The sequence below is a fragment of the Pongo pygmaeus genome, chromosome 2 (genome assembly GCF_028885625.2).
Source record: "Pongo pygmaeus isolate AG05252 chromosome 2, NHGRI_mPonPyg2-v2.0_pri, whole genome shotgun sequence".
Classification (NCBI taxonomy): Eukaryota; Metazoa; Chordata; class Mammalia; order Primates; family Hominidae; genus Pongo; species Pongo pygmaeus.
The window spans coordinates 201,628,312-201,656,137 of record NC_085930.1 but is presented as its reverse complement, the minus strand read 5'-3'; the positions used below and the strand labels follow the sequence as shown (position 1 = coordinate 201,656,137).

The 27,826-nt window shown below is 40.5% G+C and overlaps 1 protein-coding gene across 2 annotated transcripts in view; it reads left to right on the top strand.

Annotated features, from left to right (window-relative positions):
• Positions 1 to 27,826, top strand: part of FGF12 (fibroblast growth factor 12) — a 592,491-nt gene that overhangs the window by 309,926 nt on the left and 254,739 nt on the right. Inside the window, exon 1 of one of the 2 annotated variants that reach the window (XM_054482313.2) lies at positions 14,672 to 16,870. The exons of the other annotated variant lie outside the window; for it this stretch is intronic. Within the exon in view, the coding sequence (XP_054338288.1) occupies positions 16,672 to 16,870 (199 nt within the window). The 5' untranslated portion in view covers positions 14,672 to 16,671. Of the gene's footprint in view, positions 1 to 14,671; positions 16,871 to 27,826 lie in introns of those variants that run through there. 2 annotated transcript variants of the gene reach the window in all.

The window sequence follows — 27,826 nt, the reverse complement described above, 5'->3', positions numbered from 1 at the left end:
GTGTAAGGTGAATCATTGCTAAGAATAAACATTGTTGTTTATAGACTCTCCTCCTTTGGCATGTGATTCAAATTATATATATTCAGGACAAAGGCAAATTCATATCTTCATGAAATTTTCCCTAGACTATAGTTGTTTTAAAAGATAACTTGCAGGTTAATGAATACTCTAGCACTGAGTTGCAAGTTTTGTGTTTAATTGAATCCTTGAAGCTAAGATGCACGAGGGGTGCACTAATTAAAAAAATTAGTTATGTGACTATCAGATGCTGCAACATCTAGTACATATATTAAAGGCAATGCCTGTCTTGAAATTACCTGGTGGAGAAGATCCTGAGGCAAAGTTTGCATCCTGCCTTTCAGCTCCTGTGTATTTTTGGCATGGCGCACCAGATGTTTTGCAAACAGCACTACCTGGTGAAGAAAATTCTCATTAGCATTACAAATAATTCTGTATTTTGATGATACTTCTATGGTTACAAAAAGAATTATGACTCTCTTTTCCTATGCAATAAACCAGTGTGAGAAATTCCTACTGTTCTAAAGAATCCTGTTTTATTTGAAAATAGATGTCAGAGGAACAGGATCTGGGGAAGTGGCCAGTGAAGAAATGCTTAGCTTATATGCTAATTGGGGACATTTTGGGGAAAGCATTAATAGTCTTTTTTTTTTTGAAGACTTTATAATTCATTTGATCTTACGTGAAACAAATTTAAAGAGGGCAGGGTGAAGAAAAGGTCCGAAGAAGAAAATAAATTTCAAATTTCGAAGATCAGAGCTAGAATGCTAATGTGACCTTGGACCACTTCCTCAGCAGCCTGAGCTTCTCTTTATGCATCTATAAATTAGGCATATAGTGAGTGTTGATAATAACTAGTAACTGTCTTACTGAGTGGTTGTGAGGCTTGAATGGGAAGCTTCTATAAACTGTGTCATTTTGTACATACTAGCTTTTGTTAGAACTTTTTAAAAAAGCCTAAAAAGAAAAATTAAACCTTATACCAGAGAAACCACTGATCGTAGAATCAGGAGGCCTAGGCTGTATTTCTGCTTAAGCCAGCAAGAACTGTGTGACCTAAAGCATGTTGCACCTTTCTCGGTCTTCAATTTCATAATCTTTAAAATGAGGGCATAAGCCTGAATAATTCTTGAAGTTCTTTCCATTCCAAGTATTGTATGTTGTGATTCCATATCTAAATCTTTGCATCTAAATCTTTGTCATGAGAGTCTGCTGTATTCATTTTGGAAATGATCTTAAGAAACAAAAAGTTTAAGCTGTTTGCCCAGGCTCTCTCAATAAGCTTACAGCAGTTATACATTAGAATGAAAAACCCGAGAATGTAGCGACTTAATGCTGTGTTAAGTCGCTCTTCTAGATACCTACTTATAAAATGGCTCCCTAAGATTGAACACTCCAAAAAGAAAATCTGAGGTTGGTATTTTATGCCAATATAATTTCTAAAAACACTCACACATTTTAGTAGCTCTAGGAGAATTGCTTAGCAAAGCTATACATACTTTAATTATACAAATTATGCAACAGGGGGCTCTCTAACAAAAAAGAAAATTAGTGAGCCACACATTTAGGCCTGATTCTGCTTCAGAAGCAGGATTAAGTCTTACCCACAGTTTTCAAGGAAGTAGAGGTGAGATGCTATGCTATTACAGGGCTCAGTTAGGATTATAAACTCATGGAGCTGTCAGTATCAAGGCTTACTTAGAAGATTTTCAGGTATTGGAAGGGGAAAGCATGGGCTTGCTCCCAGCTCTTATAGCTGAGAGCATTCTTCACATCAGGTTTTCCCACCCTGCCCAGCCACATGTTTTCTTTGCATACAGAACCAAAAAGAAGAGCTATCATAGCCGTCATGCATACAGAACCAAAAAGAAGAGCTATCATAGCTGTCATGCATACAGAACCAAAAAGAAGAGCTATCATAGCCGTCACTAGCCCCAGAACTAGCACCCTTCCTCCCCCACTACACTGGGACCACATAACTGAAATGTTATTCATCGATTAGTAAGAGGCTGAACCCAAACTTGCTGAGTTCAAATCATGGTCATTCTCTTTGACAGCTGTATAACCTTAGCCAAGTTACTTTTTTTTGTTCCTCTGTTTACGTGTTGACAATAATACCAATTTAATAGGGTGGTTGTGATAATAAGTTGATACATGTAAAGTGCTTAGACCAGTTCCTGGTAAATAATAAGCACTCGAAAAATGTTAGCTTTAAATAATATTGCCTTTATCCAGAGTTATAGAGAAGTGCTTTGTGGCACAAGATAATGAGTCAAGTTTAGTTCTTCTGGGGACTGAGGGAATCTAGCCAATGGCCTGGGGAACGAAGGATAACCAATGCTCTTTTCACTTTAGTTAACTACTCTGAAGTTACTTTGGAACATGACAGAAAATGCTTCCTACTTTGTTTTGTTTAAGTAATATGATGTCGGTGAGCACTATATTTAGAATCATAGAATTTTAGAGTAGAAAGAGACCTTAGCAATCATCTGGTTAATCTCATTTTAAGAATAAGTAAATAGAGACCAAAAAAGAGGAATAATTTGTTCAAAGTTCCATTTTGAGTAAGTAACATCAGAAAAAAGATTCAGCTCAGGCTAGAAACAAATCCATTAGAATGTATTTCCTCTGTTGACTCTCCTCACTATAGAATTCTCTCTTTCTTTTATCCAAATTATTACAAAACTGTTCATCAACAGTTATCTAAGATTTCTTATCTATATAGAAATTGTACACAGGAAAAAAAACACCAAAAGCCAAAAAAAAAAAAAATAACTAAAGCAAAAACCTTTGAAGTCTAACTATGACAGGGACAGCTTTATGTTGTTTTGGGCCATCTCCACAGTTAATAGACATCTTCATATTTCTTTCCTTCACCACCACCACCACTTATTCAGAGATAGAGGAATTCGGTTTGAACTAAAATTGGGAGAATTTAGTAGCTTCAAGAGAGTTTCGTTGAGATGAGTCATTTACTCTTTTTTTTTGTTATTAATAGAATTTAAGTTCTGGGGTACATGTGCAGAATGTGCAGGTTTGTTACATAGGTATACACATGCCATGGTGGTTTGCTGCACCCATCAACCCGTCACCTACATTAGGTATTTCTCCTGATGCTATCCTTCCCCTGGCCCTCTATTCCCCGACAGGTCCTGGTGTGTGATGTTCCCCTCCCTATGTCCATGTGTTCTTGTTGTTCAACTCCCACTCATGCAGTGTTTGGTTTTCTGTTCTTGTGATAGTTTGCTGAGAATGATGCTTTCCAGCTTCATCCATGTCCCTGCAAAGGACATGAACTCATCCTTTTTTATGGCTGCATAGTGTTCCATGCTGACAATCTTTGCTGCAGCTACTAAAGCCATTTTTTTTTCGAGTAAGCAATCGCATTGAAAATATTTGGGTACTCTGGACTATATACTTTTTTTTCTTATTGTTTGGAATCTCTAAAACTGAGTGTCACACGTGGTTCCAGAACCCTTCCAAAAGTAATCTTCACTAAAGGACTTAAATCATAAAGATCATCAGTTATTCTTTTAACAATTTCTCATTTTATGGATGAGTAAATTGATGTACAGAGGTTAAGTGACCTTTCTATGGTCACACCACTTTCTCACCTGCTGGTGGAACACATGCTTACTTTCTAATTTTAAAGATAATACTGTGCATGGAGTCAGTTAAACATTGTCAAGCAGGAAATGGGATGGTTGCCTTTTAAAGCTAACTTCATGTATGTAGCGGCCACTGTCCATCCTCGTTGAATATCTCTCCACCCCCTTCATTGTGTTTTGTGGCATTTTATTGATAAAACATTTTGTAAGACTTTTTTTCCAGTTTGTAGTCAGTTTTCTCCAATTGGTTTTGAGTTTTTTCAAATTGTGATTCTTGTTTTTCTTCCTGACAAATGAAATCAAAGATACTATATGATGAGCTGTGAGTGTGTACTTAGATTTAAATATTTCTTTCTTTTTGCCAATAATTAAGTGTAGCAGCCCATTTGATGTTGCTAAAAACAAATACCTGAGGTTGGGCATTTATAAAGAAAAGAGGTTTATTTGGCTTGTGATTCTGTAGATTGTATAAGAAGCATGGCACCAGCATCTGTCTCTGGTGAGAGCTTCAAGAAGCTTTCACTCACAGCAGAAGGCGAAGGGGGAACAGGCAGTGTAACATGGCTAGAGAGGGAGCAAGAGAGGGGGGGGTGCACCCCAGACTCTTTTTAACAATTAACTCTCACATGAACTAACAGAGTGAGAAATCACTCATTACCATGGAGAGGGCACCAAGCCGTTTATGAGGAATCTGCCCCCCATGACCCAAACACCTGCCACCAGGTCCCACTCCAACATCGGTGATCATAGTTCAACATAAGAGTTGGAGGGGATCAACATCTGAACTACATCATTGAGTCTCCAGATTTCTCTGTGATTACTTTTAGTGGAATTGGTAGATCTCGTGGGAAACAACCATGACTGCAACTTAAAGTGAGTATTTCCTTTTCACACTCTCTAATATGAGCCTAACACTTAACCTGCAGAAGGCCTGATGTGAGGGAACCATAGCAGAGCTCCTAATAGCACGATTTCCACCCCCGACCATTTTCCTTTGGTTCTGTGCTCACCTTTAAGCTCATCAGCTTTTCGTTGTTTTGAGGTGCCTTACCCCAAACTGGGATCTTTCCTACACAGGAATCCAAAAGAGTCAATGACCGTCTTCCACAGAATCCACTGTAGTTTTGACAAACAACCTAGTAGCTTTTTACCCTGGACTTTCCGGGGGAGCTTTCCTCACATACAACTTAATAGGTTAATATGTTTTCTTTTTCTTATTCTCAAATACCACAACTCAGAGGAACATTATCATTTAGGTTTTCAACCGTTTGTTAAAAATCTACTTATTTAATCAATTGTGCCAGCCTTTACAATACACATTTGATGCCACATAGAAGTGTTTAGCTCTGTGCTTTCTTTCCGGGTTGGTAAAGATGTGATTTCCATGACTATCTCCTTGAATCTTCCATCCTTCTGTCATTTCTCCCACATCCCCAGCAATCAGTTTTATTGTTGATTCATGATTCCTTATTTTCCCTTTTTTATGTCCTTTAAAATGAACAAAAGTTTTCCCAAGTATTGCCTTGGATGCAGCCTATAATGATTTTGATTCACTCTCCACCCCCAGCAATGCTGACCTTAATCATTTTATAGAATACCTGTCTGATTTCTTGGAACCCACTTCCCATGGTATTGCTCCTGATCTTGAGTGGAAAGTCTCTGATGGTGGGAAAACCACTTCCTCATTTTGCGATGCAATCTATTCCATGGGTGGAAGAGAGGCATCCAAGTTTGCCTCTACACACACAGGATATCTTGTTCTTAGTGTGAATCTCCTGCACACACAGGATATTCAAGTTCTTCAAACACTTGAACATAGGCCTCACTTTTCTCAGTTTCTCTTTCCCCAGCTCTATTTGTTAACTAGTATTTCAAATGGGATCATGATCACCAAGGAACAAACAGCATGGATGACCCTGACTTAGACTGTGGGTGGCCTTAAATTATGTTATCTTACCTTTTTTTTTTTTTAACACTTCAAGAATATGAATTGTCCTCATAAGTTCGTTTTGTGGATTCATCATCTTAAAAAAAAGTCACGAAGAGAGCTTTGGATTTGGAGTGAGCTAAACTAGATTTGAATTCTGGACCTGACCCCATATTTCAGACAATTAATTAACTTTCTATGACTTTTCTCTTTCCCACTGTAACATGTGAATAACAATGTTGGCCTTGCCAGGGTTATTGTGAGGATTAGGTAAAATAACCTGTGTAGAGCCCAGGACTGTGCATGGTGCGTAGAAGGTGTCTAATAAATCTTAATGTCCGTATTAGTCTGTTCTTGCATTGCTATAAAGAACTGCCTGAGACTGGATAATTTACAGAGAAAAGAGGTTTAATTGGCTCATGGTTCTGCAGGCTGTACAGGAAGCATAACTCGGGAGACCTCAGGAAACTTAAGGTCATGGTAGAAGGCGAAGAGGAAGGAGTCACATCTTACATGGCTGGAGCAAGAGCAAGAGAGTGAGCGGGGGATGTGCCATACACTTTTAAACAGTCAGATCTCATGAGAACTCACTGTCATAAGAACAGCAAGAGGGAAGTCTGCCCCCATGATCCAATCACCTCCAACCTGGCCCCTCCTCAAACACCGGGATTACAATTCAACATGAGATTTGGGCACGGACACAGATTCAAACCAGATCAATGTCCCTTCTATTCCCTACCCTATCCTTCCTGTCCCTCAAACACTTTTAACCTATAATTGGAACGCAGAATTTTTTGACATTTTTCTGTGGTTCAAAGGATTTGCCTGAAATTATATAAGGACTTGGTAAGGAAAACCCAACGACTTCTTGACTGACATCATACTGTTAATTCTCCATAGTCTGTGTTGAACGAGAGTGTCTTGTAGTGAGGACTAACTCACCCCAGAGATACAGCTTGGAGGCTCTAATTAATTATGTTTGTTATTTCCATGGTGCCACTTAGTATGTAGCTCCTGGCCTAAGCATTGACATATTAACTTTTTTATAAATTATGGGCAGCAAAAGAGAGACTGAGTAGGAACATTAACATAATACTTTATTGAAAGCCAGTGTGTAACAAAGAAAATTACAATGTGGAGAGTAATTTGGATCTAACATCTACATAACTTGATATGGTTCACTCTTTGGAGTCCACAACTCCAGACTAATATCTTAAAATAATCCCTATGAGATTGTTTTCCCATGCAGTTCTTGGCTTAATTATGCTTGGTAGAGGATTTCTTCCTTTGTCTGTCAGCACAACCATAAACATGGGCAAATTATTCAAAATCCAGGCACAAAAGAACAAGGCACATCCTCTTTTTTGAGTTTAAAGGCACCTTCCAAAGCTCAGGTCTCTTAGCTGTTGCCTGAAACTATGATGTTTCCCTCACTTAGGGCATAACCTTTCCCTTCCCTAGAGTGGTGTGGGTTTACCTTAGGGTTTTATCAGGGTTGCAGCAGGGTTTTATCAAGAGTTCAGTATCTGCTGGATGTACAAAGGAGATAAGGGAAACTCTCTTAGATTAAAACCATGTGTTTTTTACCATATTTATCAAACATTTATTTCTTGTTTTAGTAGCCACTACTTAACTCATGCTATCAGAGATCAAAGGTGATTGCACTATTAATAAAAGCATGCCTAGGGTTTTGCTTAAGGTGACATTTGAGATTATTCTTATTCATCCTGAACATTTATTATTTTTAAGTCAAAGTGAAAAATCAATACATGCTTACAGTGTCTATCTTATATGCAAAACACTATACTACATTCTTACAGGAGGAACAAAAATTCTAAGTCAGATTCTTACCCTTAAATTCTATGTCTACTCTTATACACAGATCATTTTTAGAATTTTTTTTTTTGGTAATGAATTCTACTTATCTTGGCATGAAGTCAACATTCTTTCCCTGCCTTTTGTCCTTACAAAATAATAAATGCTTTTGGTTACTTATCTTTTAAAGGCCAGTTATGGCTATTTCCTGGTTATGGCCTGTTAAAGAAATGAGAGAAAGAACTGTCAAAATGCAGTGAGGATCATGCTGTTTTTCCATTGCCATGCCATTAGCATACTCAACCAACCAGGAGACAGTTTCCAGCCTACTTTTAAATAAATCTCTTCTCTTAAACTGTTGCTAGCTTACTACAATGTGTATACATTATCTAGAGTAGGCTGATGACCTCATGAGATCCCTTCCAGTTAACACTGCAAGTTTAAATATGATTATCCTGTCCAAAACATTGGAAAAATATTATTTCTTCCTGCTGCAAATACTGTTAAAAGAAATATTCTTACACATTATCTTATACCTGCTTTTCTGGATAGCTGAGCACCAAAATGCATACCTATCTATATCTATCTGTCTGTTTTGGCTGTAGACTTCGCAGACACACAGACATCTACATCAATGCCTCCTTGATGTCATGTTACAGGTTGGATTAGTGGGTAATACTAGGCACAGGGGAATATTGTTTTATGTAAAAATTACTTTTAAGTGAGTGACAGATTTTTATTACATGCTTTCATGTACTATCCTAGAATTCTTCAATGTTTTTAATCTGCTAACAAGCTCTCCACATCTTGTTAAATTTTTATTGGGAGCAATTTCACTTAGCCGAACAATGCTAATTTAGGGATATTTAAATGAAATATGCTGTATTTCCTCCATACAAACATCCATCCACTCGTCTGCTGATCTGTTCATTCATTTATTCATTCACACTTTTTCTCATTTCACAAATCAGTGCCATAATTTCAACCTATTATTTTCACGAATTTAGGTCCTGTAATGTAGTTGTTTTACAGGCAAATAAACTTCAACTCAGGCAGACGAAGTAGCTTCATGTAAGGACAACTTATCTACCCTAAATTGCATACTTTTTCTACTTAACATTTTACTCTTAGAGAATTCTACAAAATTAAGACAAGAAATGACCTATTGGTCACCTTGTCCAAACTTCCATTTGATCCTCTGACAGATTTTTTTCTAATCAGTTAGTATATTTTAGTTATCACAGTAAAATCTTACTCAACATCAAATACCTGTGAACGCAGGATCAGTGAGATCTCTTATTAATTGTCTCTTACTTTCACAGTGTCTGGTGCTGTGTGCATACAGAGGACAAAAATATGAATTTATTGTGGTTTTAATAGTATATTTTGAGTGTCAGTCATGTGCTGGGTGCTGTAAGAGACTGCTATTTCAATAAGATCCATTCCCTGAAAATTTGGAATCTAAATTTAGAAATGAGAGCAACTAGGAGTGGCCTATGGAGAAAGAATCTCAGTGAACATGGGTGACAGTATGAATGTGAGGATTATTAAACCACTTTAAGGTCATTTTAGTCATACTGAGACTTTAAAGTTGCCTGCTCATTTTACCTGATGTCTGTGGCTCTCTGTTTGCCTTATTATATTCCTTTTCTTCTGTGGACATGAGTGTGTGTGTGCGTGTGTGTGAGAGAGAGAGAGAGAGAGAGAGAGAAGAGAAGTATCAGAACTGAAAATATAGGCCTAAATATGGGGATGGGGGTTGATCAGATCAGAAACCTAGGTACCATGTACCCTCTGAGGATATCAGATTTAATATTTAGGCAGAGAATTTTAGGGAGTGTTGATAAAACAAAACAACCAACTTTGGAAATATGGAGGCTACCCTTGAGTTACCTGAGCTTATTTCCTGATGCAAAGAGTTGATACCCCATTCTTCACTTTGGGATGACCCATGCGTCTATTTGGCTAAAAAATCTAGGTGGATGGATTGATGAATTAATTCATTTATTTCAGTATTTTTTGAGTATCTGGCTATGTGCAAAGATTATTTTAAGCACTAGAGATAAGAAAGTAAACAAAATAGACAAGAAAGTAAAATAGGTAAGAAAGTAAACAAAATGACCCTGTCCTTATGGGTTTTACATTCAAATAGGGATCTTCTAGCCGAGTTTCTCTTTGAAAAGGAAAAGGTGCCACTAGATTAGTGACAGTGGGACTTAGAGTAGGGCTAAAATGATGGGCAGTCTGTTGTGACAGGTCTTTCAGTATCCTTAACCCAGCTATAAAGGAAAATAACCAAGTGTCAACCATCTCCTAGGTGGTATAAGCCAAACCAATGTACATTTTTAAGGAATGAAAATGGAGGAAATTTACATTTTTCCCCTTATAAGCTTCTTTAAATGAAAATGGAGGAAATTTACATTTTTCCCCTTATAAGCTTCTTTACTTTCTGTTTTAACTTAGTTTCCCTATGATTTTCTTATTGAGCTCGACTTGAATTACTAAACTAAGAAGGAGAGTGTTTCAAGACCACCCTCCTAGAACCAAAGAAAACATAGTACCCTATCTTGGCCAACAATAGTAAAACCAGGAGTAGCTTCCTCATCTAGAAAAAGGAAAGAGCTTCACGGGGAGAGAATCTGGGATACTTGTTTCCTCTCCCTTCCAACACAAAATGATCTCTTCAAGGTGATTCACACGATGTGAAACCATGTTAGAAGCTAGTGAATGGAAGTACATTTGGCATTCTCATTTTTCCCCTCCAGGTTACTTTAGTTAGGGCAGTAGTCACATTGAGGTTAGAAGGCCTGGATTAAACTCGTAGATCTTCACTCATTGATTGTATGACCTTGGGCGATCACATTACTTATTGGAGTCTCAGTTTGTGAAACTGAATTATTATTTTCCCTTTAGCTTCCATCATAAGATTGTTGAAGAGTCTCAGCGAGATAATACATGGGAAGATGATTTGTAATCAGTAAAGGGTTACATAAATGTATGTGATTTGCGTATTCTTATTTTATTGACTTTATTACACGATTGTAATTATTCATGGTGTTATGTTTTTGTTGACATACGTATAGCACAGAAGTAAAAGGGAAGCTCTGGAAATAAATTATATGGGTGTGAATCTGAACTCTGGCAATTCTTAGCTGGGTGACCTTGGTTAAACAACTTAACCTCTCTGTCCTGGTTTCTTCATTTATAAAATGGTGATATGACAGAACTTACCTCATAGAGTTGTTGTAAGGATTCAATGTGTCAATAATTGTACTGCACTTATAAGTATGTAGGGCACTTATCATTGGCTCACATTAATTATATCCATGTTTCTTATCAAAACACCTATTCTCCAAAACATTGAAAATTTCCCTTTTTGGGCAATGAGGATACCACCCTTCATCTGTGTCATAAAGAGTAATTAAATCTATTCTCTTTTCTGTTTTGGAAGATGACCAAAACCAGATGGACATATAACATGTAGTAATTCAGTTGTCGAATTGTTGAATAAAGCACCATGAATAAATTTGCTATATAAAGGAATTTACAAATTTTTAGAAAGTAGTTGTTTATATTGCTTTTGTCAGCCTATTGTAACTGACAATATGTCAGAAAAAAGCAAGTGGAAATACAGCTACTTTATATAATAAAATTCATGGAGAAAAGGTCTTCTTCCATTTGCTGTGGCAGAGCCCAGTGAGCTCATATTCACCCGACTTTGAGTCAGGGGCCTGATCTCAGGGCAAGATGATGTATGAGCAGAGCTAGACTTCTTTGTGTTCTCAAGACAAGGACATTGACAATATTCCACTAATGAAAATTCTGTTTGCCATGACAATGTCAAGGTTAATCTTTCATTTCAAGTAAATTTTCAGCCTTCGTTAAATACATTCCAAGAGTGAATGATGATGTGTATGAATCATAAGTTGTGTTTTCCTGTTTTAAGAAATCTGTATTTTATGGCAGGGACTTAATTTAAATGGAGATTTTAATAACAGCATGGTCATTCTCATACTTTACGTTATTATCACATCTTCTTTGAGCCTTTCAAGAGCCTAGTTAGTTAGGTACTGCTAGTATTATTATGTATCTATTTTGCAGATGTAGTTTAGAGAGGTTGAATAATGTGTCCAGCAGCATACAGCTAGTGGGCGATTAAAACAAGAGCCAAGAAAGTTCATAACGTCATGGACTGGAAGCTTGTTGAGGGCAGAGAGAATGTGGAAGTGTATGGAATTTCATGGTAACTGACAGAGCCCTGGATGTAATCTGTGGACAATGCAATGTTTAAAATGAATGTGTAAACCAGCCCTAATAGTAGATTTGGAAATTGAAAGACTTGGCCTATGAATAAGCAAAAGACCAAAAAGCTCTGTTTTTCCTTTCGAAATGTGGAGATAATTAAGACTGCCCATGTTTTTATTTGTTTGACTAGAGCCCAAAAATATAGACTATATATATATAACTAAGTATAACTACACAATTATCATTTTGATGTGCATTTGACAATTTTCTTCAAAGTAATTAAAACTTCTTCCACTCATAATGTCTTCAGAATAGGAATAAGAAATTCTTAAGTTGTTCAAAGAAAGATAGCATAAAAATCAAAGTATTGGTATCCCTGACATATAACCCTTTAAAATACCTGGTTGTTAATTTAACCTAAATCATCAGTAGGTTGGCTTAATTTCATTCCTGATCCCAAAATGCAAAGATATTGGAAATGTACGAGTAACTTTGGAGGAAGACTTATGAGATTTAGTGGCCCAGGTAGGAAACCTACGAATTTGTATATATAAAATAAACTGATTTAAGCATCGCTTCTGAGCTCAATATCCATATATTTAGGTCCTAGCTAACTTCTTAAATTTCTTTATACCACCTCTTCTCACTGGGGAAATGGAGTAAATGATGCTGATGATGACTTAAAAAACCAAAAAGCACTCTGACAATAGCTGCAGGAGTGCGAGGAAAAAAGTAGTCTTTGTTGTCCGATTGAATCCAAAACACTATATTCTTTTAGTAGAGATCTAAATACAGAAAGAATGTTGCTCTCAGAAAGCTGACATTGTTTTTGTTCTGTTCTTTAAATGCCTAACTTGATGTTGTCATGTTAAGACAGAGAGAATTTCAAACAGCAACGGTTACCTGCTTTTTCATCTTTCCTCATAACTTCCTTCTCTCCTGTGCCTCTGTATTCATTACCTTCTGCATCAGCACACCCTCATATCTCATAAACCTACAGAAAAAAATCAGCAAAACAAAGACTAAAGAATACACATCCTCTTTCCAGGCCTTTTGTAGGGGGTGTGGGGTTGTGGTGCACAGGACTGCAGTTCTGGAGAAATGTACTATATTTTACTTTTGTCTTCTAGTATTATTTATGTTACAAACATACATTAAACTCTGAAACTTTGACACCTGGAGAAATTGTTAAGAATTCAGATTCCCAGGCTCTGCCCATACAGACTTCCACTTCGTGTTTTGAGAGACCATCAGGAATCGGCATGTTAACAAGCATTTCAGGTGAATCTCATGCATTTTCTTTGGGAAAAAAAAAAACCAACCATATTTTATTCATTCATTTGGCATTTTCCAGTTTTCAGAATGCTTACACATGCATATTCAGTTCTGCGAGGTAGATGAGAATGATTATCCCCATTTTGAGAATATAAAAGAGACTCCAAATTTAGCAATAATTTCCTGAAGTCCTCATTATACACCCCCTCTTGCCTATTTCTCTGGCTACTCCCCTTAGCTGACCTTTGTCTGTTTGGGTGTTTAACAGCAAGGGCAGGAAGCCCCCAAAGCCCACTGTATTATCTGTGTCTGCCTTGCTCAAGAATGAGACAAGTCTTCTGGTAGCCAAGGAAGGAAAATAATTTTATTTGTGGAATGTGAACATTTTCCTAATTGATAGAATTACCAGTTGATGTTAAGTAATGCTCCTCACCCCATCGAGATGCACATATGGAAATGCATTCAGCCTTGCTTTTGGATGTGAGGTGTGTGTGTGCATGTGTCTTTTTCACGTGTCTTGTTTTGTATTGCTAGAATTCCAAGGATATATCCACTGTCTTCATTCAGCCACACTGAACTGCTGCAGGGGATGTGTGCTTCCCAAATGACAGCTGGGATTCTCCCTTTCCTCAGGATGTCTTGCCTATTTAATCCTCCTCTCAGCTGTTTGTCCCATGAGCCTCTATCTGCCAGCCTCTGCTTTGCCCAGCTGGCAGCCTGGAAGGTCCAGGCCTCCGGGCATTGTAGGGTGTTAGACTCCTGCTTGATCTGAACAGCGTCACAGAGCTCAATCCGTCTTATCGCCCAAGTGAATCTTGGCTAGGCCCATAGTTTTGTTCTCATATCTAGCGAGCTCCTGGGGTCCCTCTGGGTCCCACATCCATTTTCAGTAGCTTCAGGGCCTGCATTTTCCTTGCCTTCTATTAGGATGTTGCCAACATACACCTGTCTGTGCTTGGAAATCATACGTTTAATCCTTCCGCACTACCCTAGATGCTTAGTGAAGTGTCTGAAGGGGAGAGATTAGGGATATATGAAGAGAAATTGTAACTAGAAACCAATAGCCGCTCCCAGACTTTAGCATGAATGGAAGGTGATTAATGCTTCATGCTGCATTTTAACTTGGAGTACTCCTCTGCCCAGTGTCTCCAACATCAGATGTCGTCACATTCACGTCTGGAGACCTGATTGCATTCCACAGCTTGTTGTTGACTGTCCTTGTCCACATCACTCCCTCACCGCACCTGGAGTCATCCTCTGTGCAGGCTGCTTATTTGGGCTCTCTTTTTAGGGACTGAGCCTGCTTTGCAGCTTTCCAGACAGAATCAAGAAATCTGCGTTCCAAGAAGGAGGGAAACACTTTTTCCTGTTCCAAAATGAGCCATAGGTGGGGCCCACGATAAGGTCCAAGAGGTCATTGTTACTTTCTCCAGTGTTCACTTTCTTCCTAACTAAACAGAGAATTCTACGTGCTCAAGCTTATTGGAGAGAGTGTGGACTGCATTTTCTCAGCTCCCCCATCCCTCACCCCTTCTTTGCGCACCTAGGGTCCTTTAACTCCCAGTGTGGTTGTGTTTCTCTGGTGGGAGGGACTGGACGGAGCGGACCCTAGCTGCAGTTCCCTCGCTCTGCCTCTGAGAATTTCTCATCCAAACCTCAATCACGTAGGATTGCGTAGAGAGGAGAAAAGGGGAGAGACAGAAGACACAGAGAGGAGGGAGAGGGGTGGCGGGAGGGAGGGAGGGAGGAAAGAAGGGAGTCTGGAAGCGGAGGGCTCGAGGAAAGGGAACCTGACTAGAGCGCGCTGTGCTTCCCAGCGCTCCAGGAGCCCGGCCCCCAGCTCGGCCCCACCTGGGCGCTCTTTCGCTCTTCCGTGGGTCGGCGGGCGGTGCGGGAAGAACTCTGGCTGCCGCCGGCTCTGCGTCCCACCCGCCATCTCGGTGGCTCTCGCCCCTGCCCCGAGTTTCCTGCGGAGCTAGCACTCCAGCTGAGCCAACCGGTGGGGCGGCGGCGGCTCCGCGCGCCCAGAGCCTCAGCCCATGAATGGGACTCCACCCTGAGCGCCCCCTCCCGGGCCTGGGGAGGCGGCGGCGCGGCGGCGGGGGGCGCCCCGCAAGCCCGCGGCTCTGAGCGGCCACCCGCGCAGCAAGTTGGGCGAGTTGGCAGCCTCCTGCACCTGCCTCCTGGCCCCGGCCCCTGATTCCGCCTCCGGCCCCAAGCGCCCGGGTTGCGCGCTCGGCTGCCTCGCCAGGTAGCCCCAGGAGGCCTAGGGGCCCCGCCTGCGCCCCCGGCGCCAGACCATGGTGGGCAGCTCCGGCCAGGAGCCGCAGCCGCCGCGAGCCAACGTCGCCTGCAGCCAGCCCCCGCCCCACCCGAGCGGACGCGCGGGTATTCGCAGCGCGCGGGTCACTTCCTTCCTCGGCCGGGATGGGCGGCGCGGGACTGAGTGATCGGCCTTGCGTCCGGCGGGTAATCCCCATCTGATCTGCTGCTTGTGAGCTGCTGACTGCCGGGGCGCGCGAGCCTGGGGGGCACGGGCAGCAGCGCGGCGATGACCTGATCCCGAGCCCGCCAGGGCGCCCCTTCCTTCCCTCCCTTCCCTCACTCCCTCTGAGCCTGTGCGGAGACCAGCTCGGTGCGGTGGCCCCGGGTGGACCATGGCGGGGAGCTCCAGTTAAAGGCGTGTGGGCGCCGAGCTGGAGAGGACACCTTCGGCATCGCTGCCTTTTGAGGGGGCTTATTTAAACTACTGAGTCATTCCAGATTTAGGATTCCCTAAATAATCACCAACTGTGCCCGTCTCGTGCCGGAAAGCAAGCGGAAAGAGAAAGAGCGCCCACTCTTGGGACCCCGCAGACCGCCTCTCGCTGGTTTCTCCCCGAGGGGTGCTTGGCCCTCGAGGATCTCCCTCCTTCCCTCGCGCCCTCCCCCCTCTCTCGCCTCCCGCTCTCTTTGCAGTGCTGCTGGCCGGGAGTCGCTCTCACCGCAGCTGGAAACAGCTGCCCCCGCCCCGCGCCCCTACCCAGACTCCGGGTAACCGCTCCCACTTCGCGCCTCTCGGAATTCCAGAACTCGGGTGGCCGGCCCCTGGAAAGCCGCAGCCGGCGCGATGCATTCTGTAGACCTCACCCTGCCGGGACGGACCTCCTAATCTTCAGAACCGCGGGCCGCAGGGAGTTATATTGCTGCCTTCCTCTCCTTCTCTCGTGCGGTTGGTGGCTTGTTTTCTAAAGGAACGTTTTATTCACTTTTTAGTATTTTCTACCGGGGGCGCGCTACCCGCCTGGGTCCAGACTCTGCTTTGTAAACGGGTTTTCTATGTATGTATGTGTAGGTATACTTTGGACACCTTACAACGCTTGCGCCACTCCAACAGAGGCACGTCTTGTTATTTTGGGCATCGTTCTTCCCCTTCCACTTTGGTACCCCGAACGCAGTGTGACTAAACTCCTCACTGCCCCTTGGACGCCGATCGCCTTGGGGTGCAAGTTTGGGGTGCAAACGTCTACTTCGCAAGAGGGCCTGGGACCGCCCCGCCCCGCCCCCCGGCCGCCAGAGGTTGGGGAAGTTTACATCTGGATTTTCACACATTTTGTCGCCACTGCCCAGACTTTGACTAACCTTGTGAGCGCCGGGTTTTCGATACTGCAGCCTCCTCAAATTTTAGCACTGCCTCCCTGCGACTACCCTGTCCCTGGCCGCCGAGGTCCTGCCCTCGCCCCTGCGGAGCGCGAGCCGGAGGGCGCAGTAGAGCCTGGGGCCTCGGGCCCTCGCTGAGCAGCTATGGCTGCGGCGATAGCCAGCTCCTTGATCCGGCAGAAGCGGCAGGCGAGGGAGTCCAACAGCGACCGAGTGTCGGCCTCCAAGCGCCGCTCCAGCCCCAGCAAAGACGGGCGCTCCCTGTGCGAGAGGCACGTCCTCGGGGTGTTCAGCAAAGTGCGCTTCTGCAGCGGCCGCAAGAGGCCGGTGAGGCGGAGACCAGGTCAGTAGAAGCCCGGAGAGTGGGCTACCCAGAGGGGGACACCCTCTCTCCCCTTCCTCAAAGCACCTCGGGACCCCTGTGGAAGGGAACCAGGATTCCTCTTTTACATTCTGACCCCTCTTCTCTCATTTCCAGACTTCTCTCTTTCAACCACTCTGTCAGTTAATAGCTTCTTTCCCCATATTCAGCAAAAACACTCTACTTTGATCAATCCAGGGTTTGACTAGGAGAAGAATTATATGTATAGATGCACTTATTCCAAAAGAGCCTGTAGAGTCCTTGAGGGGAGTGACCACCTCATTCATTCATTTATTCATTCATCCGTTCTCTCTCTCTCCCGCTCTCCCATCCATCCATCCATGCATCTATCCATCCATGCATCCATCCATCTGTAGAGTACAGTACTTACGCTGCCCACTGAGGACCTAAAGATTAATACAGCCCTTCCCTTATCCGTCATAATCCATGATAGACACCTAGTAGACACCAGATGAACTTAAATTTATTATTTTTCCAACTCTTCCTCCAGCAACACTTGGCATGGCATCTTTCAGACGCCCTTGTCAATTTCTCACCTCTTCATTTTTCCCTCATGCCCTTTCACTTCCTTTACACAGTCTTCATTTTCCTGTTATTTTCTTCCAACCGCTCTCATGGTCTCCAAGGACTCTGCTCATTAATGTTTCTGTCCTATTACCATACTTAGCACACTCACACTTTTGAGACATTGCGGGAACAAGACGGTATACACAGTTTGGCCTCAAGGAGTGTAAAGAAAACTTCAGCTTGATCAGAGATTTTCATGGCATGGGCTTTCTGAAGCTAATTTTCTTCTGCAGCCCTGACCGCAGATGATTGCTTTTGGATATGTCTCTACTTGCAAAGGGAAATTGAATACCCAAAGTTTTGATATGATGATTTCCAGGTCAAGCCAGGCCAGTGTTCCCAGCTTGAGAGAATGGAAGCAGAATTGCAGAGAGATCTGTGCTTCCATCAGACTGTTGGTTTTCTGGGTTGTGGCTGCAGAGCCATTTGCATTCTGCAGATACTCTACCCCTATTGTGGACAACTGAAAGGAAATACTGTCTAGAAAGGGAGCCTACCCTGTAATCTGTTGGCTAGTTTGTCTCTTTGCAACTCTGACTGTGGTGTGCTGTTGGTTTCCAGCAATGAAGTACGTGGTTGGGTCCACTGGATGAAGGGCGACACTTGGGAAGTCTGGACAAGTCGGGCTCAGAATTAGCTCAGAAATTTGGGATTAAGCCTTGTGAAGAAGCGAGCCTGTTTCATTTTCCGTTGGGTTTTCATGACATTGTCCACTCCATACTAGGCTCATTTTCTTATTTCGTGATGATGATGAAGTAGTAAATTTCAGGAGTATACAAAAATAATTATGATCCCAAGACAGGAGCTATTAGTCTCTATTATTTTATGTCCAATTAGTATAGCATGTTCATTTTATAAAGTAAAGATTTATGCAATAGTTTGAGTTACCTCTACAAAGTAACTCACCTAGTGGAAAATAAAATAACCTGTTCTGTTGTGGAGGGATAATTTGGAGGCCTTCTTTTCTTAGGGCTTATGTGGTCTACAGAGAACTTCAAGGTTCTGAATTCAGTGTGACTTTTATATCTCAATCTCTGAAGTACGTGCTTGCACTCTAGTTGGGAAAATTATATGACGTTTTTGAGTTGATCCTAGTTAGCCTGTTCTAAAAAACAAGAAAATAAGAATGATAGGTGGATTTATGTGAACGGGTAACATAAACTGATCCTGATCTCTGGAGTTGACTTGGAGATGATCAATGGGTTACTTTTGCATGGCTTAATTTTCATGGCTTCATTTTGCATGGGAAGGAAAGACTGTATTTGCTGCTTCCTGTGGGCTCTTCCTTAGCATCTCATTAGAAAACAGAGATTTGAGGCAATTTCTGAGTTTATTGTTTTCTTCAGTGTTCATTTAATTTGCCTCCCTTTTTCTTCTACACAGTGTTCATCATCAGAGAGGATCCTGACTGGTGACTTCCTTTAGCTAAAGTGTCAAAATAACAATCTGGCAGAGAGATGGCAGGACCTATTAAGACATTCCCAGTGCAAGGGCAACCTGCGTGTATTTGTATACCATTTCAGTTTGTTCTGAAGCTTAGCTTAGAAGAATGGGCATGTGGTGTGTGTAAAAGCATTTTGGGAAGATGATAGTGTGCTATTATCTTCACTAACAAAGCCAAATAATTAATCTGTTGATTTGCTGTCAGCACCATGATTCACATAGCATGGAATAAGTCTATTTATAGAGAGATAGCACCTTCCACATATCAGTTCCACAGAAGAATCTTTAGTTGGATTGGGAGGAAGTTGCTAAACACCAAAAAGAAAAACTATTTGAATCTGTTTTATAATCACTTTGATGTTGTATTCACTGAATATTTGACTGATTCTTGAAACCACTAGCCTTCCTAAGCCATATCATTGTGAACTAACAAAGTAACTCACAAATGGTAAAGTGGTGAAGTGGAATAATTTGTCCTGATAAAGAATTTCCACTCTGAATTTCTGTCACTGAGACACATGTTCCATTGACCAGACTTTCTAGGGGAGTGAGGCTTAGGAAGTGAATCTAAGGCAAGCGTTTGATGGGAAAGGCCACAGTTGTATTTCTGATTTCAGGGCTGACACATTGAGTATCTCTCCTTCTCTTTTTTCTTAGCTAACCAAGTTCTGGTATGTGTAGTATTGAAGCTGTATAAATACAGTGGGGATCCTGAAATTATCATGGCAAAGGGCTCAGATTTAAAATAACAGTAACACAGAATGAAAACGTGGGAAATGACTAGGTATGGCCTCACATCACACAGTTTCAGGGCTAGGGTGCACATTGGATCCTTTTTGTGCAGGAAAATCTCTGTCTTTATAGATAAGAAATCCTGGAGCCAGTGCAAGTTTGTAATTTATCTAAGGTTACACAACTAGGTTTTGTCAAAATTGAGACTAGAACTAGATTCAGTTGACTTTTTTTCCTACCTTCTTTGCAACACAGCAGAAAGTAACATCAACTAGTGTAAAGAACTGGATGTCTTCTGTCAAAGCTTTAACCATTGGTATTATTATTATCATTGTGATCATTATTTTATAATTAGAACAGAGATAGGGTAGAGTAGAAGAGGTAACTTGTAGAGGAAGGCATAGGCTAAGGAGGTCATTGGACTTCAGCAGTGACCACCGTATAGCATTATTGAAGACCTATAGGCAGCATAGGGTTAATGAGCCCCTTAGACACTGTGTGGACTGTAGATCTTTGAAAATGAAATATTGGAGACCCTGAACTGGAAGGTTGGATGAGGTCATTGAACCATGAAAAAGCCTTTAGAACATTTCTGTTTGTGTACTTTCTAATGAGAAAAGAGTGTACTTATAGTCATTATTTTAGTCATTATTTATGTGTGAAAAGGCTGTATTAGTCAGGCACACTAGAAGATTTGCCTAAATGTTGATGCCACTTAATTTGCTGTACTAGACTATTAGTACATCTGTATGAATTACATGCTTATTCATGTCCAACCTTTTGCTTTATTTTGAGTAGAAACAATAGTACAGATGATTGACTACAAAATGATGTATGTTTTGACTCAGAAGTTATTACAGACAAAGGGTAACACTCATAATCAAGGAGGGAAAGGTGTTTGTAGAATCTCTGAATGTCTGAGTGGCCATGAACCTTGGAGGTCATCAATATTACTCTTTCATTTTTCAAATGAGACCCTCTCTGGAAAGAGCAAAGCAATTGATTAAGCCTAAATCTAGGTATTTTAAGTGATGTGGGTGTTTTTATTATATTTCTATATAACTTAGTTTCTTACCTCAAACCAGAACATGAAAAGAATAATCAATCAGGAAAAATCTATCTTAAAACCTAAAGATCTTCAGAATTTTTTTATAATTTAAAGATTTGATTTCATACTCCGATCCCTTTAAAAAGTAATGGAGTAGAAATACACTACATGGTAAAATAAATCAAAGTAGTAATTGTAATTTATCCGATTTTGTTGATTTTCATTTACTTTATCTTTCTGAGTCCCTGTTTCTGCTGTTACAAAAATTGTGGTTATTCAAAATATTTCAATATTCTTTTACATTGTTTTGGTAGATGCACAGTGTTTAACAATATACTCATTCAACATTTTTATTATAAAACATATCCTTTTGCATAGAGGAAGAAAATATCGTAGGAAATAGAAACTTCAAGAAGAAAGTTGACAGTAAAGGTGAAATAATGTTTAATCATGTGATTTATGGAATATGAGTTAGATTTTTATAAATTGAAATAGTTTTGGCCAATATATGGGTCAAGAATAGATTTATATGACAGGTGATATTTTACATTTATAGGAAGTACTTTGATTACATTTTCTCTTTTAAAAGTATGACTCATATCTGAACTACAAAATCAGCCTAATTAAATGATATTTGGCTTAATTTTTGTTAAAAAAAAAAACAGTAAGACCCCTAACTTTTCAGAAACCCACCTTAGGGTTTAAACTGATATTTTGAACATGTTTTTTAAATTCTGTTCTCTCTACAGCAGTGCATTCTCATCAACAAATTATGTTTCCATTGTAGGAACATTTTAAAATAGCAGTTATTGTGATCCCTTGATTTCTTTCATCCCACAGAGATCTCATCAAGACGTAACTTGAGATTAAGTCTTTAAAGTTTTAATGAATTTGTTTTTCTTGAACAGAAGTAGAAAAACAATTTATAGGAAATGAAGCAGTCTCTGCATTTGAGGAAGAAATAGGAATATTTTGGAAGATCTTTAGAAATGTAAGCTTTGTCTCATAAAATTGTATTTTAAAAAGTCCTGGGCTTACTCATATGGAAACACATTGCTTTTATTCTTGGTGAGAGAATAAATTTGCTCTGGAAAATTTGTAGATTTGCTTTGGAAATGTGTTAATAGTGATTAATTTTTTCTTGTCTCTTCTTTGAATGCATGATCATCATGTATATTTGCTTTTGACATAGAATTATTATAGATTTTATGATGATTCCACAAAACAGCCTTGTTAGACATAGGGGACATGCTTGATATGCTATATTTTCAATTTTATCTTCTGGCTTACCCATGGAATTACAGAACTTTTCCTATTTTCTAAAGAAAGTTGCACCACATCTAAAGGGCTCTGATTCCAAGACTACCTCCTAAGCATCTGTGAGTGGGAGAAGCCTTAGATGCAAAATGCCTATAAATTAATCGTCTATAATAATAAATTTTAATAATAATAACTTGACTTCAGGATTTATAGAATTTCTTTATAATTTTTGCTTCTTTTACTTTTTTATAGCAGTCTGCTGAGATAGCCCCATCTTAGAAAAAAGAAAACTAAGCCTCAAGTGGCAATGAGACTTGTTCAGATTCATGGAATCAGAAGATGACTAAGTGTCGCATGGCCCCCAGTTCCACACTGCAGATAATCTGCTTTTATCTCCCACCACACTGAGGGTTAGGAAGCTGAGAAACGATTGTTGGGGGAATTCTGATGAAAAGTTCAAGAAATGTGGAACATGATTACATGGTTTGTTTCGCTGTGTGTGTGGTCTAGAGCCCCCAGAGTGGAGGAGAGAAGTGGAAAGCTGATGGAGATCTTCAGGGCAGGACTGAAGAAGCAGTCCCATGGCTATGTTGTTATGTGCTGGGCTTAGGCTCCTGGCTTGGATGTTCCTGCCTGAATGCCAGGAGCCTTGATGATATCAAGGGGTGCCACATGGGATACCTAAGGACCCACTGGGAGACTTGGGCCCAGAGGGCCAGACTCTCTTAACCATAAACATAAACGATTGCTTCAGATGTTTTGGAGAGTAAAGAGGTTAACACCAAGTTAAACAGAGCTCTGTAAGATTTAATCTTTTTGTTTGTTTGTTTAACTTAAGTGATAGCATAGCAGAATGATTAAGTACCTGGACTTTGGAATGGGATGTGAATTCAGATTATGGTCTTATTATTTGTAAGAACATTAGGCAAGTTTCTTAATATCTTTGCACCTCAGTTTGCTGATTTGTAAAATGAAGATATTACCTCTAGCTTTTGGTCAAGAAATGCCTCTTTGAGGAAGAATCATTTAAGCTGAGCTCCAAAAGATGAAACAGGCAGACAGGAATGGAAGAACATTCAAGGCAGAAGAGAACAACTTGCATGAAGATTGATGTGAGAGGGAGCTTGGTGCTTCTGAAGAAATTGAAGTATAGCTGGAGCAATGAGAACAAGGGGAGAGGGGTACAGATGATGTTGGAAAGCTTGGCAAGAACCGCAGGGCCTTGAGAAGCCTAAGTTGAATTTTGTATTTTAATCTAGGGTCCAAAGAAAGATCAGCAGTACGGGGTGATATCATGCGACTTGTATTTTTAATTGGGCACTTTGCCTTTGGAGAAGAGAATGGATAGCAACGGAGCCAGAGTAGAAGCAAGGGAACAGTAAGGAGGCTAGGGCATCAGTATGGACCAGCAGTTCTCAAAGTACAGTACAGTACAGAGGCCCTAGAAGCTTCCTGAAAATCTTTTAGTGGATCCACAAGGTCAAAATGATTTTCGTAAAAAATATTTCCTAATATCACTAGTTATTTGCCATTTTCACTCATTCTGTCACAAGTGTCCAGTGGAATTTTCCAGAGACTGTGTGATATATCCACAATCATCTGTAAAAGGTACTAAAAGTTTCCTCCCTTTTCAACCACTTTTCTTTGTGAGGCCAGGTTATCCTTACGTACTTCATCCACAATAAGATATCAAAAGAGATTGAATGCAGAAGCAGACTTGAGAACAAGCTGACTTCTATTAAGCTAGACATTAAAAAGATTTACAAACAATTTATAAACTGGCCTTTTCATTAATTCCTTTTTGTTTGTTTTGGAAAATAAAGATAAGTTTTATTAAATCATGCTATTTATGTTAACACAGTGGGGCTTATTATAGTTTTAATAAACAAATAATTATTTGAAAAATTTCATTGTAACTTCTAAATACAGTAAATATTGAGAGATATAAACTACATAAGCACAAAGCTCTTCGGGGTACTCAGTAATTTCTAGGAGTGTAAAGGATCCTGAAAACAAAAAGTTTGAGAACCAGTGGTCTAGGCTATAGATGATGTTGAAATGAAGTTGATGGCCATGGATGTAAAAAGAGTGGGTAAAGGTAGAATGAGCAGAACCTCATAAGAGGTAGACTATGAGTGGAGAGTCTAAGGTGCCTGGATAATCCCTGGCTGAACTATTCCATAGTGAATTGCATGGTTGCGGAGATGGAGGAATGCTGGGGAAGGAGCAGGGTTGATAGAAGTCAAATAATGTAATTGCCCAACTACAAAATACTATAGAATGTGAAGGTGGTGACTGGGTGTGGTGGTTCACCCCCATAATCTCAGCATTTTGGAAGGCTGAGGCAGGTGGATCACAAGGTCAGGAGTTCGAGACCAGCCTGGCCAACATGGTGAAACCCCATCTCTACTAAAAATACAAAAATTAGCTGAGTGTGGTGGTGGGTGCCTGTAATCCCAGCTACTTAGGAGGCTGAGGCAGGAGAATCATTTGAACCTGGGAGGCGGAGGTTGCAATGAGCAAAGATCGTGTCATTGCACTCCAGCCTGGGCCACATGGCGAGACTCAGTCTCAAAAAAAAAAAAAAAAAAAGAAAAGAAAAGAATGTGAAGGTGGAAGATTGGGTTTTATTTATTGTTTAATAGTTTTACAATACCCATATATATAAGGCTGTTTACTTTATTCTTGAACTCTCAAGAAACACTCATTGGCCTTCGAATCGTCAAGTGACTTTACAAACACAAATTTTATAAAGTTCTATTTTTCTGCCTATTGTTAGTTATTTGATTCGTTGGTAGTATTTATAGGCCTCCCAGACTCCATGCTTGTAACCACACTTACGTTAATGCCTCATAATTGAAACTTGGACTGATGGTTTTGCATTTGAAGATTCACCAACCATGGATGGAAATATTCAAGAAGAAAACCATAGTACAACCATGCTATGCAAATACTATGCCATTTTATGTAAAGGACTTGAGGATCCTCCGGTTGGGTATCCTGAGGGTGGGGGTCTTGTAACCACCACTCCTCACCCTGAACATAGGGAGGGATGACTGTACTCTATATAGTCTTTTCTTCGTTACTTTTCAGGAGTCAGTGGAGAGGGCCCTAAGGCCTAAGACCAAACTTGGTTCCCTAGAAGTAAAGAATGACATCGGTCAAATAGGATCTGTATGCTGAATCACAAAATGTTAGCACTTAGAGCTTATGTAAGCCAGTGGTTCTCAGCCCTAGCTGCAAAATGAAATCACCTGGGACTTTTTAAATGTACTAATGCCAAACACCTAGAAAGTCTATGCTAATATGCATCATATATTGAGAGTCCCCAACTTGTTCCAATTCCTTTATTTCATAACTTGTGGCCCTTAAACAAAATTAATGATTTTGTTAATGTCTTTAGGAAAACATCCATTATGCCTAGAAATTTTATACATTAATATAATTTATAATGATGATCTCTTCTGTCTCAGCCCATTCTGGTTGTTATGATAAAATACCATGCACAGGTGGCTTAAACAACAGAATTGTATTTTTCACAGTTCGAGAGGCTGGCATTCCCAAGATCAAGGTGCCGGAAGATTCGGTGTCTGTGAGGGCCTGCTTCCTAGGTCATAGATGGCAGTCTTTGCTGCTTTTTCAAATGGCAGAAGGGGCAAGGGAGCTCCCTGGGGTCTCTTTTGTAAGACCACTAATCCCATTCATGAGGGGAGAGGCTTCATGACCTAATAATCACTTCTCAAAGGCTTCCACTTACTAATGTCATCTTGGAGGTTTGGATTTCAACATTGGGCAGGGGAGGGACACATAAACATTCTGTCCAAAGCACCACTTTTTTTTTTTTTTTTTTTTTTTTTGCTTATATTTGAATCTTTCCTGTGTTTAATGATGTCCCAAAACCGAGCTGCATCATCATACGGAATGCTTGCATTCCTCGTCTTCTTGATGAAAACTTCAGTTCCTAAGCACAGGACCTGGTCAGCACTAGATTTCTCAGCACTTAGTATACTGCCTGTGTCACTGCAGTTCTTCAGTTGCTGTTAAATCAATGAGGAAATGACATCCTGACTCATTGAGCAAGCCTCAGAGGAACAAGGATTCTGAAGGTAGCATCTCTCCTTCCCACCTAAGGATGCTGAAGTCCTGTAAAGCCTGGGGCTTCTCAGTTTCACAGGACTGGTTAGATTCTGGATTTGGACTCAGGTCTGTTTTTCCTAATCTAGTTTTCTTTCTACTCTGCCGGTCCTGGAAATGGACCTCAGTTTCTGTCTTTGAAAAACAAAGGAGCTATATATAAGAATATATAAGAGCTAGCTCACACCTGTAATTCCAGCACTTTGGGAAGCTGAGGTGGGCAGATCACTTGAAGTTAGGAGTTCGAGACCAGTCTGGTCAACATGGTGAAACCCTGTCTTTACTAAAATACAAAATTAATCGGGCGTGGTGGTGCATGCCTGTAATCCCAGCTACTTGGGAGGCTGGGGCAGGAAAATCACCTACCTGGGAGGTGTAGGTTGCAGTGTGCCAAGATCATGCCACTGCACTCCAGTCTGGGTGACAAAGCAAGACTCTGTCTCAGAAAAAAAAAAAGAAAAAAGAAAAAAGAATATATAAGGGCCTCTTTAGCCTGAAAAGCTATTAACTGTAGCTCCCCTCACCCCAGGAGAAACATTTGTGACTGGGAACATGAAACACAAATCTTTTCCCTGCTTCTTACTTGAAGGACAAAACTATTTTCTTAGTGTGCTGTTTTGGATGTTCATAACTGTATCCCATGGTTTAATTACTTGCAATGCACTAATAAAGAAATCTGTCTAAAATGTCAGTCTTTCTCTTGACACCAATTTAGGCTTATTTTGTCTCCTCAAGGATTAGAAATTAAATCAGTGTGCTGCGTGCACTGTTTTAGATTTTTTTTTAAAGGGGGTTTGAAGAGAAAAGTGAAATTCATGAAAGAAGAACTATAAACCTGGATAAATTCTATAAGTTATTATAAAGATAAAATAGACTGAGAAGTTCATAAAGAGTTTTTTTTTAATTGCACTGGCGATTTAAATGTTGTATTTTAATTTTGGGAACTCAAAAGATGACCCAGATCACCTTCACAGTGTCCTAGAATCAGATAATGCATTAAAAATCATTAAGAAACAGGGGCAGAATTTAAATAAGTGCCCAAAGTAGGAATCTATATTCAAATTTTCTGGTTAGAATAGGTGTCAGGTTCTGTTTTCAGCCAAATAGCTCTAGCTATCTACACAATATACCTTCTACATACAATATTACATTTGAGAAAGGAAAGTCACCCAGAGTCACCCACAGAGGCCGCAACAGAAAAGGTGCATTCATATCTGAGTAATTAATAGAAAATGATGGAACATATAGAGGAACTCAAATTCTATGGAAACCCAAGTTTCTCACTGAGGAGCGAGTCACGTATGTGTTGCTGTCATGCTTTGTGTTGCTTCAAAGGATATTGCAGTGGGGTTTTTGCAACTCGACTCTAGCTAGGAGAATAGGTGGCATATGAGGTGATGGTTCAGAAGCTCAGAATTCTAGGAAAGGAAGTCACAATGATAGAAACCCAGACATCCTCTGTAGTCTTCTTATAGGATATTCCTCTGAGAAACTGGAGATTTACTTTCTTTTCAGAAAAGTAGAGAGGATTCCTCATTGCCTCCTTGCCTCACCTGTCTTTCTCTGACAATCCCTGGGCCATTATCCTCTGCAGCTTTGCTCAGGAAAGGAGTTGGCAGCATTGTGGCCAGGCCGCCTCCACATTCTGCAGCTCTGGTTTCCCAGGCATTCTATCTACTCCTCCCTCTCCACCTACAGGTCATGAGAAAAGCAGGACCAAGAAGGAAACTTGC